Source organism: Tenrec ecaudatus, chromosome 8 (genome assembly GCF_050624435.1).
Source record: "Tenrec ecaudatus isolate mTenEca1 chromosome 8, mTenEca1.hap1, whole genome shotgun sequence".
Taxonomy (NCBI): Eukaryota; Metazoa; Chordata; class Mammalia; order Afrosoricida; family Tenrecidae; genus Tenrec; species Tenrec ecaudatus.
The window spans coordinates 117,201,988-117,217,859 of NC_134537.1; the positions used below are offsets into that span (position 1 = coordinate 117,201,988).

Sequence of the window (15,872 nt, forward strand, 5' to 3'; positions counted from 1 at the left end):
TATACTGAAGAAGTCCAAGCTCCACTGAAGGTGTTAGTAAATCAAAGAGGACTCCGGAAGTTGACAGAATGCCAACTGAAGTGCTTCAGCTGAGGAAATACTGGAAGCATTCACTCACCTATCCTGAGATACTTGGAAGACAACCAGCGAATTGCATTTGTGCTCATTCCAAAGAAAGGTGACCCAAGAGAATGAGGAAATCATCAAACCATATCATTAATATCATGTCAGAAATTCAGAAGAGGATCTAAAATAAGGGACACCATTGCTGACATCAGATGGGTCTTGGTTGAAAACAAATGATACCAGAAAATGTGGACCTGTGTTTTATTGACTACGCAAAGGCATTGGTCCGTATGAATCATCAAATCTAAGGATCGCCTAGAGAAGAACGGGCATTCCAGAACATGTTAGTGTGCTCACTCAGAACCTGTACTTGGTCAAGAGGCGATTGTACAAATAGAACAAGGGTATACTGCAAGGTTGAAAATCAGAAAAGGTATGCACCAGGGTTGAATCTTCTCACCATAATTACCCAATCTGTGGTCACTGTTATTCACGTAATTGGGTTTTTTTCAATTATGGCAAAAATATACACAAAACATTCACCAGTTCAACTTCTACATGTATAATTCAGTGCCATTGATTAGACTCTTGTACAATCATTATTGATCTCTCTCTCCAATTGTTCACCACCTTGAAAATGAAGTCACTTAAGCCCATGGTTCTCAACCTGTGGGTCGCGACCCCTTTGTAGGTCGAATGACCCTTTCACAGGGGTCATTTGATTCATACCAGTAGCAAAATGACAGTTATGAAATAGCAACAAAAATAATTGTATGGTTGGCGGGGGAGGTGGTCATCACAACCTTGAGGAACTGTATGAAAGGGTCGCAACATGAGGAAGGTGGAGAACCACTGCCTTAAGCAAAGGGCTTCCTCCTTCCTCCATGGGAACCATCGGTCAAGTTTGGTTTCTTGATATCCTATTCCCATGGAGCCAAATTCTCGTATCTCGTCTTTTATGCACACGTGAAGGTGCGATGACCAAATATCCACGAGCCGGCTGAGAGAGCCAGCTACCCTTAGGGGATGCGACTCCAGCAGGCCGCTGGCCGTGCACGCACTCCCCCGGCAGACCCGGGGCCCAGGAAGCCCGGCCGCAGCCCTCCGCCGGGGCGGCTCCGCGCGGTCCGCTGGCTCGGCTGGGGGCAGGTGCGGTCATTTCTGCCGGCGGGGTTGGGCTGGGGGTGCGGGGACCAGGACAGCCCAGGTCTGTCCCCTCGAGAACCGCAAAGCACGAGCAGCCAGCACGCCACGGACCTGCGAGTGCGGAGACCGCGCGGCCGCAGCGCACGCTCCCGGGCAGCCTCGCACCTCCCGCCCGCGGCCGACTTCTCGCGAGGTTTCGTGGCCACCTCCCCCGCCCCTCTGAGGCTCCCGTGCCCGCGGCTCCCGCTATGGCTGCGCTGCGGAGGCTCTTGTGGCCGCCGCCTCGGCTGTCGTCTCCGCTGTCCCTGCACCAGCCCTTTCCCGGGCCTTGGGGGCGGCCTGCGGGGGTGGCGCCGAGCCCCCCCGGCCGGTGCTTCTCCTGCCGGGAGGAGGAAGACGGGGCTGTGGCGGAGGCGGCTTGGAGGCGACGGCGGCGCTGGGGCGAGCTGAGCATCGCGGCGGCGGCCGGCGGGGGGCTAGTCGGCCTCGTGTGCTACCAGCTGTATGGGGACCCCCGGGCCGAGCCCGCGCCGGCGCCCGCACGCCCCTCCGAGAGCTCAGCCGCAGAGCCCGAGGACCCTCCGCGGGGCCGGGCGCTGCTCCCCATCCCGGTGGCCGCTGCCAAGGAGACCACGGTACGTTCGGGGTGGGGGGGCGGGGGGGATGGAAGCGCCGGGGCCCGCCCGCAGGTGACGTCCAAGGCGAAAGCCTCAGGATGTCCCTCCTGAGCGCGGTGAGGGATGCTGAGTGATGTGACACCGAGCAAGGTGCGCCCGAGGCCATGGTCACCGAGCCGCCGGCCCTAAGTGGGTGTCGCAGTGTGAACGCTGTGGCAGCGGTCGGGGACCCCTGTGAATGAAACCTAGACCTTGTAGACCTGGCAGTACCAGCTTCCTGTCCCCAGGCCTTAAAAACAAATCATTTTACTGGGGGGCTCTTAAAGCTCTTCTCACAATCCATGCATACATCTCTTGTATCCAGCACATTTGCACATATGTTGCCATCATCATTTCCAAAATATTTTCTTTCTACTTGAGCCCTTGGTATCAGCTCATTTCTCCCCTCCCCCCACTAACTGACACCCTGCTCTTTGTTGACAGGCTCATCAACAATTTTCCCTATGATTTTTGGGTCTGGCCTAAAAGTAGTACTCAGCACAGTACTCCCGCCCTCTCCCTCATGAACCGTTGATAATTTATATATCTTTTTTCATGTCTTACACTGACCATTGTCTCCCTTCATCCACTTTTCTGTTGTCTGCCCCCCTGGGAGGGGGTTATATGTAGATTGTTGTGATCGCGCCCCCCTTTCTCCCCTCACCTTCCCTGTAATTACCCGCCAGGTATCGCTTCTCTCATTATGGTCTTGGGGGTTTATCTGCCCTGGATTCCATGTGTTGCAAGCTCTTATCTTTACCTGTATACATGCTCTGATCTAGCCAGATTTGTAGGGTAGAATTGGGGTCATGATAGTGTGGGGGAGAAAGCATTAATGAGCTAGAGTATGTTTCTATGCTGCGTCTTACTGGCTCATCTCTTCCTTGTGACCCTTCTTCTCTAAGGGGATGTCCAATTGTCTACAGATGGGGTATGCAGGCGGGAAAATACTGTATCTTTTCATTCCATTTTTCCACTAGCTTTTTGAAGCCCCCTCATATAGGTGCTGCTGCTAGTGATGTGACTGGACTCTTTGAAGACTGCTAACCAAATTCCAAACAAGCAAGCACGCAAACAAGCATTCTCAGAAGAAGATCTAGGACTTAATGAGCAGAATGTGGAATAGCACCCCAGAAGGAACATAAAGGACCCCTCCAGACACATACAGTGTAGGAGGCCCAGTGCAGCAGGGTGTGTTTTGAAGCAGCAGTCTGAGGGTGCAAAAGCCGCTACATTGGGTCCCAAGACAGGAAGTGTTCAAACTGTCCCTTCCTTATCATAGGAGAAAAGGAATGAAGATGTCACTTGGAAAAGGAACAATCTATTCAAGATGGGTTTCCTTCTGCCCCTATCTTGAGAGACTAGAGGGGTGTGAACACTTTCCATGAGAGTAATTTACAAGAGACAACTATTCTATTTGGACATTTTAATGAAATTTCTTTCGTCATCTGTATTCAAAAATACAGTGGGTCTGAGTACATAAATTCTTTTGATGAAGGTTCCAAATACATTGAGGATAGGAAGTCTCCTTGTTGGACCTTCTAGCTACAAATCACAAGCACAGAACATAAAGTACCATATATGCTCATGTAAAATCCAAGCTTTTCAGCACATTTTTATTGTAGTTTGTGGCAAAATTAGGTGTTCGGCTAATATTCGGGTTGGCTTTTACTCGAGTATATACGGTATGTTTAAAATACAACCAAGTGCCCTCCACTTTGGTCTTCCAACTTCTCTCCCCACAAATCCATACTCACTCTTGTGACTTAAAACCAGTTGCTCTCAAGTGGATTTTTAGTCATGACGACTCCATGTGTGCTGGAGTACAATTATACTCTACAGGGTTTTTAATGGCCGATTTTTCAGAAGTAGCGTGCCAAGACCTTTTTGCCCCTGGTGCTCCTGGATGGACTTGTGGTCTGGAATGTTAACCCTTGGCTTTGTTCAGGAAGGAGAATGGCATTAAACATGTGTCCTGATTGACCAAGTCAGGAGTTTTTTCAGCCATTATTGATCTGGGATTAAATTAACAAAATGATCTCACTGCCATCAAGTCCATTGACTCACAGCTCTGTAGGACAGGGTTGAACTGCCCCCATGGGTTTCCAAGACTGTAGCTCTTACAGAAGTAGAAAGCGCCATCTTTCTTTTAGCAAGATAAACTAAATAAAAACTCGCAACCATTCAGTCAATTCTGACTTATGGCAACCCTATAGGAAACAATAAAATAGTGTTTTATTCTTTGTGAAACTTAATTCTGCTTTTATTATTATTTGTTATGCTAATTGATCTTGGTATACCCTGAGACTATGATTCTAAGCCCCCAGGCCCAAGTGACTCATTTCACCAAGGTGTTTGGTTCCGTGTAAGACAGTTTTGTAACTTTAGCCCCTGTGTGCTCCACCACAGCGAAGGGAAACACACATAAACATGTATCTTCTATCAAACACACGCATATATATTTGTAGTTATATTACCACTCGCCCTCTCACAACCATTATTAGTGTCTATCCATGCATCTACTTTTGCCTTTCAAGATGACAGGTAGTGTCGTGTAGATTTTGAAAGACCAAGCTCTGAAAGCTAGAACTCTGGCTCTACCACTGTCATCTTCAACAGATTACACATCTTTTCAATGACTGTTCCCTCAGAAAGTGAGCCCAATAATAATAACAACAGACCAGAAATGCCTTCCTCTTAGGAGCCCAGTGTCTAAGTGGGGTATGCATTGGACTGCTAACCATGAGCGATCAGTGGTTCAAACCTACCAGCCCTCTTTGGGAAAAAGAAGAAGGCTTTCTACTCTGGTAAGATTTACAGCCTCAGAAGCCTTGAGGAGCAGTTCTAAGCTGTCCTAAGTATTTTTGTATGAGTCAGAATTGATTGATAGCAGTAGGTTTTGTAGTGGTCATTATTTGTTTTCATCAGTTGTTAGGAGATTTAACTGAGTTAATAGATTCCAGAACAATAGTTTCTGTGCTCATCTTCTAGGGCTGTGACACCCAAATGCCATTATGGCCTTACCAGGTTCATTGAGTAGTAGTCAAATTCATGGTCTTGCCAGAGCCATGTTCTCCATAGGCTTTAGGAGGAGATTTTTTCTTCTCCAACTTCTGTTGGCCCCATATCTACTTTGGCTTGCAACTGCAGCATAAATCTCTCCTCCATGAGCCTTTCTCTTTTTTTAATGTGTCTACTCTCTTTCGGAAGGGCATTCGATTAGATTAGGAGCTATATTTAGGCAGGGCCTCATTTTAAAATTAAGATGAATAATATCTTCAAAGACCCTATTACAGACCAAGTCAAAAGACTTCAGCATCTTTTTGGAGGACACAATTCATAACAGTATTCCTTAAGTGCCTAGTATAAGAAATGAAAAAAAATACACCAAGGCTTATTATTATGAATATTTTCAATACTAAGGAGGAATAAAACCAAACCAATGGACTCACTGCCATTGAGTCAATTCTGACTCATAGCAACTTGATGGATAGAGTAGTACACTGCCCCCCACCCCCAGGGTCTCTGAAGCTGTAAATCTTTAATGGAGCTGAAAGCTTTTATGATCCCTGTATCTCTGGTGGTTAAACATTTCACAACGATTGATGTATAACCACCCATCCCTCCAAGGGGTGCGAACAACAGAAACATGGTGAAGGGAGACAGCAGTTGGTGTAAGATATGAAATAATAATTTATAAATTATCAAGAGTTCATGAGGGAGGGATGGTGGGGAAGGGAGAGGGGAAAATAAGCTGATACCAAGGGTTCAAGTTGAAAGAAAATGTTTTGAAAAGAATGATGGCAACATATGTACAAATGTGTTTGACACAATGGATTTTTGTTCTATTTATTTCATCACTTCGTTTCATTTTTGAGTACATGTGGTTGTGTGGCCAGGTGTAAGATATCCATATTGGCTTTGTTGCTGTTAGGTGCCACCTAGGAGGTTCTGATCCATAGTGACCCTCTGTACAACAGAGCACACACCACCTGGTCCGGTGCCATGCTCAGAGTTATTCTTACGTTATTCTCAGCCCATACATGCAGCCACTGTGTCTGTTCATCATGCTAAGGGCTTGCTTTCTTCTTGCGCTGCCCTCCCACTTTACCCACCATGATGCCCTTGTCCAAGGCTGGTCTCTCACAGCAGCAGGTCCAAAGGATGTGAGCTTAAATCTTGCCATCCTTGCCTCATCTCTGTCCTGAGGAGTGGTTCGTGGTTTTGTACTGCTGACCTGGAGCTAACAGCCCTGTGCATAACCCACTCCTCCACCAGGGCTCCTACATGTTGGATATGACACTGCATATGTAAGAGAGGAGCCTGGGTTGTCCACTGATTAAGTCCTCACGTGCTGACGGAAAGGCTAGTGGTTTGAACCCACCCACCAATGACATTGTGGGAAAGACTCAGTGATCTGCTTCTGGTAGAACTATAGTCTGGGTAGCCCTAGAGGGCAGTTCTACTCTGTTGTACTGGGTAACTTTGAGTTGAGGCACATGACAGCAGTAACAGCAATACCACATTTGAAAGTCAGTCAGCACCTCTTTTTTCATGATCTAGGCTCCATGTTCGCTTGGTGACTGAGTTTGTTATTAGCATAACACCCGCAATGTCTATATTATAAGTCTTTTTCTTTGGAACCATTGGATTTGTCCCATGAATGAGAAAAGTGAGAAGAGCAATAATCTTTAGGTTCTGTGTGTATGTGTATGTACATATACATACACACACACACACACACGAGCGGTTTGGTAGTTACATGATCTGGTGTCAATTTGGGACTTAAGAGGATTAAGAGTGAAGGGGTGCAGTCTATTCTGTCAAATCAGGTCATAGCCATTGGAACTTTTGTGTGGGCATGGCCTTCCCTCTAAGAATTGTGGGAATTCCAGTATTTTCTCCTTGGAGGCGGGAGGTTCTCTCTCTGCTCATTTCCTGCAAGAAATCCCTGAGGAGAAGCCATATGGACCTACCCTGATGCAGCCCTGGGAACTGGAGGAGGCACATGGAGACCCCTGCCAGTGCTAAGATGCTTCTACCGCCACTGACTTTGCACCCACTGGCCTGTGATCTTCCCGCATTCAGCATCACTGCCTGTGTTTCATGAATCTGAAGAGAACTTCATAGTTTGGTATCGGACATATGGCCTAATATCAGAGATATGGACTTGATCTGGACTGGGCTGGGATGTTTTCTCAATATTCAACTGCTCAACCTCTTATGCGCATATGTGTGTCCATGAATTTGTTTCTCTAGTTTACCCAGACTAACACAAGTGGTTACTCCCCCAAACCAGAATTGCACTGGGTGGAACGGAGCTTTCACATTATGAATTCCCCCCCACTAGGCGAGCATCGAGCAACTCGCTCTGTGTGTACTTGGGAAGGTTTTCTTTGGTCGTAGTAAAGTAAATTTTTTGTAACAGCAGTTTTGCTCAAACCTCGTTTGTTGTGATGTCCCATTTAACAGAACAGCATGCGACTGTGAAATTTTATTTTCTGCTTTAGAAAAAGCTGCAGAAACTGTTGTGATGTTTCACACAGCCTACAAGGACAGCACTGTGGGAAAAACTGAAGTGTACAGTGTTTTTTCATTTCAAAAAAGGTGGAAAGTTGATTGATGACAAACCTCATTCTGGATGTCCATCAACTGCCCGAGTGGATGACAATGTCAGACTCGTAGTGCATTTGAAGTTCATTCCACCAGATCAGACTGTTAATCAAGCTTTATGTTTAGAGATTCTGAAAAGAATGTGTAACAGTGTGTGACAAAAAAGGCCTGTTTTGTGGCACACGGTGGACTGGTTTTGCCACCAAGACAGTACACCTGCTCACACAACCATCTCAGTGCACCAATTTGGGGCAAAAAACAACATGCCTCTCTTGCCCAGTCACCTTACTCTCCTGACCTTGCTTGTGCAACTTCTGTTAGTTTCTGTGAATGAAGATGGACGACATGAATAGACAGCAGTATGATGAGGTAGAAGAGATGAAGACAAAAAATGAATGAGGCACTGTCAGCCCAATAGATGAGTTTGAAAAATGTTTCCAAGAATGAAATTGGAATGGAGTCAAGATGGCATCCACGTAGAATCACCCACCAGGTGCTCCTGTTAGATAAAAAAAATTAAGAAGTGTGGGAAGTAAGCACTAGCAGAAAGCAACAGGAAGGTTCTGGAAGGACCTGTGGAGAGGAGGAGGCAGGGGAAATGAAGCAGTGAGTAAACAAGGCCATAGACAGGGAAAAAGTAGGGAATTAAAATCAACAATGAGGTCCTGGTGATGTCAGAGCAATAGCAGTCTAGCTGAGAGAAATTACTAAGAGGCAGAAGGGCAAGCATAATGGGGGGGCAGGAAGAAGGTAAAAGGAAACAGGAAAGATCTAGAAGTAGAGTTATAGATACAGTTCTAAATATAGGTGTTCACTTACTTAAGTATTAATTCATAAAAATAGAGATTTTGGCCAAGGTACATATATTTTATATGGCAATACATTGAGGAAGTAGGTGGATTTGGGGCCTCAGCTCAAGCCCTCCTTCAACACAAGAACACTTTGTTCTAACAACCTGGCATTCTGTAATGCTCACCCTCCTGACAGAATCACTGAAGACTTAATGGGTGCATAAGCAAATGTGGTGAAGAAAGTTGATGGTGCCTGGCTATAAAAAGATTTAGCATCTGGGGTCTTAAGGCTTGAAGTTTAAAAAGTGGGTATCTAGCAGAGAAGCAACAAGCCCCATAGAAAAAGCACGCCAGCCTGTGCAATCATGAGGTGTCAATGGAATCAAATAACAGGCACTAGAACACCCAAAACAAACAAAAACATTGTTGAGAATGGGAGGTGGTGGGGGTCTGAGCAGAGACCCAAACCCATCTGTAGATAATAAGACATCAACTCACAGAAGGGTCACAGGAAGGGAAGAGTCAACCAGGGCGCAGTATAACACCAATGAAACACACAATAGTCTGGTTCTTTGAGGCTTCCTTATCCCCCACTATCATGACCCCCAATCCTGCCTTTCAGTTCTGTCTAGACTGGAGCATATACACTGGTACAGATAAAGAACTAACGACACACAGAATCCAGGTCAGATAAACCCCTCAGGAACAGAATTGGAAGTAGCAATACCAGGAGGGTATGGGGAATGGGGGTGGAGGGGAGGAAGAGGGAACTGATCACAATGATCAATGCACATGATCCCCACTTCCCTCCAGGGGATGAACAACAGAAACTTGGGTGAAAGGAGACAGGTCTGTGTAAGACATGAAAACAATAATCATTTATAAATTATCAAGGGATCATAAGGGTGAGAGGTGGGGAGGGAAGGGGGAAAAGAGCTGACACCAAGGACTCAAATAGATATTAAATACTTAGAAAATAATGATGGCAACATATGTACAAATGTGATTGAAACAATTGATGTATGGAATGTTGTAAGAGCCCCCCATTAAAATGATTTAAATAAATAAATAGGAATTAGTCAATGACAAAAAATAAATGGAATTGCAGATTTGACAAATGTATTAAGTATAATGGAGAGTACTTTGGAGGTGATAATGTTGTTTTGTGAAAAAAATTACATAGCTTTTGGGGGAAAATACCAGGTTTGGGGGGTACCTCCTCATATGTTTGAGAGTACATGTACTGGGGGAGTAAGTAGCTGATTATAACCTTATATGTGGTTGATATTAATCCTCTCTTTTTCAGCCTCAACACTTACTCTGCCTCCTAGCTCCTTGTTTTTCAAGTCCTTGGCCTTTCTGGGACTCTGTACAGCACATGCACTAGATCTCCTGCACAGTACTCAGGTGCTGGCTTTGCTTCCCAAAGTCAATTCCCATTCTTCCGTGTCTTCAATTTTGTAAAAATTGGTGAATTGTCTTAAGTTTTTGAGTTTCTTCTTTTCCCTTCCTTATTCCTTATATGTTTATACCTTTTAAAATGCTTTACTGTGATATTAATGTGGTTAGGGAGGAAAAGGTTAAGACACTCACAGGGTCAATCTGCTATCTTTCAGAAATATTGTTTTAAATATGTGCGACTGCTTCATCTATTTGATTTTTCTGAAGTGGTTGACATGACTCATTTTGTTGTTTAAAACTACAGCTAAGAATTTTTTATTTATAAAGCCTCTTTAGATAACAAATGCTACTGAACATAAACCTGGCATCTAAATTAACCTGTAGGTACAATAAGAATTTAGCTGGCAGGATTGATAGACAAATAACCTAAATAAAGACCTTTCTACCATAGCTTTGATTATTTTGGCTCTAACAATATTAACTCTGAGTTTCTTCAAAAGGCCTTTCCAGCTCCACAGATTTGTTAAAAACAACCATCTGCTTAGGTTATACTTCCAGCTGGGCTATTTTCTAGTTACTCTTTAGTCGTGTCCCCTTTGCATACTCATTGTAGGGACAGGCCTAGTCCTGTCCTCATGCAAAAAAAAGTGGCACCACATTCTGTGCGAAATAGTAGTTTAGTATTTTATTTAGTTAAAATACTTATTTGTAGCATTATAGACTTCAGTCAAGGTCAAAATTCCAGGCTTTGGGAGACCAAATCAGGTGACACTGTATTTATTTTAATTGTGCAAGTTTGCTTGCCAGTATTTTTCAGTAAACTATTGCCTTGGATTTTATTAATATTATAAAGGGATGTTGACAAGTTTGTATTTAAAACCTTACAAATTTAGCTTAAAGCATTATTTTAATTACTGTAAAAATGTTTTGTTTTAGAATTGCTTTTTTTGTTTCAAGTCCAGGGTGAAAAAAAAACCTTAGATTGCTTAACAAACATTAACTCAGTATTTTACTTACTATTTAAACCATGTCATCTAATTAAGGAATTAACTGATTTTTAAGAAGTTTCAAGCAACCTAGTTCAGGGTTTTACTCTGGAGTAAAAAATGTATTGGGATAATATTTGTATCTCTTTTGTTTTGTTTTTTTAATCGTTTTATTAGGGGCTCATACAACTCATCACAATCCATACATACATCAATTGTGTAAAGCACATCTGTACATTGATTGCCCTCATCATTCTTAAAACATTTGCTCTCCACTTAAGCCTTTAGTATCAGGTCCTCATTTTGTCCCCTCCCTCCCCGTTCCCCTTCCCTCATGAGCCCTTGATAATTTATAAATTATTATTTTGTCATATCTTGGCCTGTCCAACGTCTCCCTTCACCCCCTTTTCTGTTGTCCATTCTCCAGGGAGGAGGTCACATGTAGATCCTTGTAATCGGTTCCCTCTTTCCAACCCACTCTCCCTCTGCCCTCTCAGTATCGCCACCCACACCCCAGCTCCTGAAGGTATCATCCGCCCTGGATTCCCTGTGTTTCCAGTTCCTATCTGTACCAGTGTACATCCTCTGGTCTAGCCAGACTTGCAAGGTAGAATTCAGATCATGACAGTGAGGCGCGGGGAGGAAGCATTTAGGAACTAGAGGAAAGTTGTATTTTTCATCAGTGCTACATCGCACCCTGACTGACTCATCTCCTCCCCTAGACCCCTCTGCAAGGGGATCTCCAGTGGCCAACAAATGGGCTTTGGGTCTCCACTCTGCACTCCCCCACTCATTCACTATGGTAAGATTTTTTTTTGTTGTTCTGATGATGCCTTATATCTTCGACACCTTGTGATGCACAGGCTGGGATGCTTCTTTTGTATCTTCATATATATGTATATATATATATTTTTTCTTTCACGATATGTCTTGTTCCAACCTAGTTTTCCTACATTTCTTTTCAGGGCAGCAGCATATCTTTAAATACTTATTTTTACTTATTGTTTTCTAGATCATTGAAGAATTTGAAAGATCTATAAGTAGGGAATGTCCTAATACATTAAATGGCACGGGAAGCCAAGTAGCTATGGGGTTGAAGATAACATTGCGTGGTGACTTGGTTTCCTGCATCACTCAGTGACAGACAAGGCTACTAGGTATTATCTACCTAGCCTGACCCTCTTCAGAAATAGTCACAACAACTTGAGTGCAGGATTTTTTCTATATATAGGTATCATGGAATTAAATTTGGAATAAAATGGTTCCTCTTGCTGGTTGCATCTGATCTAGCTAGAGTGAAGAAAATGCATGCACCTTTAGTGAGCTTGAAATGAAAGTTGCAGTTCTGAGTGTCATTTTATTCAGATCCAGATTAGGAATCAGCACATGAAACCCTCAATAAAAAGAAGTCCTTATTGTAATTCTCATCTAAGACTTGGGGATTGCCAAATACTACATAGCAATCAGTTTAAATAAATGTGCATAAAGTTTACGTATTGCTTTCTTGCTATATGTTTTTCTCCCATAAAGACTAGCACAGAAATTGAATTTTACATTGAGTTGGAATTCAGGTGGTTAGTATTTGGATTCAATATAATTTTAATTGGCTTTCACAATTTTACAGTTGTAATTTTGCTAGTTTATTTTGACCTAGACTGTTTGGAGGGGGCTTCAAAAAGTTTGGAAAAAATTGAATGAAAAGATCATGACTTTTTTTCCTACAAACTTTTTGAAGCTCCTTCATATATTGAATATAAATTTTATCTCTATTAATAAGCTTCTTTTGAAGGAGTTTTTCTTCTTTGAAAAAAGACTTTTTCCACCATCCACATTATAGATTGTAAGACATTGTCATGAAATGTAAATAAATTCTTATTGAATGACCTAGTGAATGATTTTAAATCTGGAAATAAATTTCAATTACTTTTAATGTTGCATTCCTTTAAAAATCTTGGAAAATTATCTCATCTTTATAAAATTGCATCTTCTATGAAATCAACCTGAGGGCTTTTATTTTCTTTCTGAAATGAGAGTTGATACCATGTTCTAAGAGCAGATGATAGAAATCTGTGGATCATCTGCAAAAGACTTTTGTGGGAAGTAGAGGATGATAAAACTAGCCATTACAATAAATTAGAAAACCATGACACTTAAAAATTTTCCAATGTTTTATGTTTGCAAAATGGAATGAAATTGACAATTTATGAATGGTAAAATGAATTTTAATTTTCACATGATATGTAGTTTTCAAATGAATATTTTTACATGATTATAATTTGTACCATTCTAATTTTAAATTGCTATGTAAATCCTTTTTTGGAGATGCATAAGCCTTAGTAATCTGATCTAATTAATATTTTTTTGTTCATGATGTGATTTAACTGACATGGGAAATATACCCAACTTGTCATTCCAGTCCAGATTTTATTCTTTTTATTTAAATGTGGAGAATATTTTTTAGATTTGAAATTAGGGAATTTCAAATGGTAATATTAGTTCTCACTAGTGTCTTGTGCCAAACACTGAGAATTTTAGTAACTTTATTTTATGCAATGTAAACACTCTTGTGATGAAAAATTTGTATTTAAAAAATCAGACCCTCTCTATAGCAATATTTGTATAGCATTAAAAAGTTTACTTGTACTAAAGAGGATATCTTAGATATACAGTATTATTTTCGTCTGTTTTCTACAAGGAAAGGAGACAGATTCTGGCGTCTGACTTTATAAGGAAAGGCCTAAGACCGATTCTGATTCCTACGTGATTAAATATGCCTCTATCCTCTGACATGCTGCCACCCTCCAGCCCTTTTTAAAAATCAGTTCTTACATTGTCTCTCCTAAACCACCTTTTTCCTATTGCAGTGGCCACACAGAACTCACAGACTCTACTCATGGCTATGAGTTGTACTAGGGAAGCTAAGAGGTTGTATTTCAAGGTAGAAATGTTGATGCTACAGTTCTTTGATCCTCAGTACTTTTTCTCTATGGTGCTTCCATGCATGCTTCTCTCTGGCCCTTGGCTTGTGCCCGACTCAGACAAGTGTTACAGCGCTCCTTCAGTGGTACCAGTGATGCCCAAAGGCACCTGAAAGCAAGCCTTCCCCTGAAAAGACACCCAGCTTTACTCTCTCTGAACCACGGAGCTAACTGCTCTGTGTTGAACTCGAGTTTTGGCTTTTTGACTCTGCCCCATCTCTGTTGTCACAGGCTGTTCCCTGGATCCAGCAGATTCAGGTAACAGGAATCTCTGGGTTCAGGAGGTACACTCCAATCCTAACTCTTCTTTCTTGATTGTAGTGAGATCCCAGTCTTACCTGTGAGATGGCTCGTTTTAAACAAAGCAGTATGGCAAAACTGACCAGTGCGATCCTTATCAGAGTGTCAATTCTCAAAAATCCCAGCATTGAGTTGATTCCACTCAGCCTTTTGGAAGAAGGTCCAAAAACTATGGCCAGAAGAACCGTAGCAAGTAATGTAGTGTGTTTAGTTCTATTCAAATAGAATCCTTAAACATTTCCCAACTACTCTAAATTTATTAATCTAGAGATGGAGTGTGATTTATAATTCTCTTTACACCTATATATACTCATTGCTTCCTAGGAGATTAGAAATATTTTGAGATATTAACATCAAGGCTAATGACATTGTCATGAGGACAATAATGAGCAGCTTTTGGACTAGGGTTGATAGTGAATGGAGATCAGCGTGGCCTGAAATGTACTTCCTTTCCCAATTGTAAATGGCTGGCTGCAGACAGCTTTCTATTGAAATACATGGATCAGATTGTGGTGCTATGTTTTCATTGCAGATAACACAGTCTTTGTAAGCTCAGTCCAGTTCTTTCTAGATGTCCTATCACATATGTTCTCATCTTTTATCTGCCACTTCTGGTGAATGTATCACAAAGGTATAAAGAAATGGAAATAAGAGTATTGGAAGATAGACTGACAGTCTCTAAACTTCAGCTGTTAGGAATTCCAGATTAGGAGGATAGAGATAATCGTGAGAGCAATATTACAGGAAAGAATGGTTGAAATGTTCACAGAATAGAACTTAAACATTAATGTATATTTAAGAAGTATAAGTCTTAAGCAGAATAAATAAATTCATAGTTAGTCACATTCTAGTAAAACTGAAAGAAATCAAAGATGGAAAGAAACAAGGTCTTAATTGTCTCGTGCTATGAAAATAAAAATACCACAAGTATAAATAATTGGTCTTCAAAAATTCTGTCATGTGATCTCTGATGTCCTTTATATCACCACAGGCATATTTTCTACCTACTAATCCTCATTCATTGTTTCCAACTTTTGCTTTCTAATCATCCATATTTATTAGTGCATCTTGATTTCATGGTTGATCAGTTTCAGACGCAAGAAGTTGTAAAAATCATATTGCTTCACTTTTGACGTTAATGGTTGGTAAATAAATTTGAGTGATAGACATATTAACTCATCTTCCATGTAGCTGTATGGATCTTATCATATCACTGATAGCTTTATACTACAGAATAAATTTTGGTATGTTCTTGTCATTGCTCTTCAATTTGTTATTCCCAGCATGCTGGACCATATATTTGCCTAATTCAAAATGACTAATACAAAAAACAAACAAGCAAGCAAGCAAACAAAATGACTTAAGATCAACCCATTTCATTTTTTGTGACTTCCCATCCATTCCATGGTCTTGTTATTAATGGAGATTTGCAGGTGTCCCTTCTCATTTTGAATTGTTCCACATCAATAAGTGAAGGCCCTCGACTTGGAGGAGGTAGTGATGCTTCCCCAGTGATGCTTTGAGTGTCTTCCAACTCGAGGGACTCATCCTCCGGCACTATAGCTACAGTATTCTGCTGCTGTTGCTAAGGTTTTCCCCGGCCAATAGTTTTAGAGTCAGATTTCCCAATCTGAAACTCTTACGCTGGAAGTTGTGTTGAAATCTGGACACCATGGATGACCCTGCTAGTACCTGATAGAGCTTCCAGCATCACAGCAGTATAACAAACATAACATGTCACTGGAAAACACTGAAGCTAGATTTTGCAACACACTTTTGGGGAATATACAAGGATAAGTTAAAAAAATATTACTTCAAAATTATAGAAACCTTTATGTAGCAACAAATATCAAACTGGAGTTTTTTGGTGCCTTGATATGTCCTCCTTGCAGATTTATACTCTTCTGAAGGTAGCTCTTCCAGCTTTAACCCATC

At 41.9% G+C, this 15,872-nt stretch overlaps 1 protein-coding gene across 2 annotated transcripts in view; it reads left to right on the plus strand.

The window, feature by feature from the left end:
- Nucleotides 1-1,438: 1,438 nt before the first annotated feature.
- MICU3 (mitochondrial calcium uptake family member 3) overlaps nucleotides 1,439-15,872 on the plus strand; it is a 114,171-nt gene continuing 99,737 nt past the window's right edge. For both annotated transcript variants that reach the window (XM_075556761.1, XM_075556762.1), the window contains exon 1: nucleotides 1,439-1,847. In XM_075556761.1, coding sequence (XP_075412876.1) covers nucleotides 1,461-1,847 — 387 coding nt within the window. In that variant the 5' untranslated portion in view covers nucleotides 1,439-1,460. The remainder of the gene's footprint in view (nucleotides 1,848-15,872) is intronic.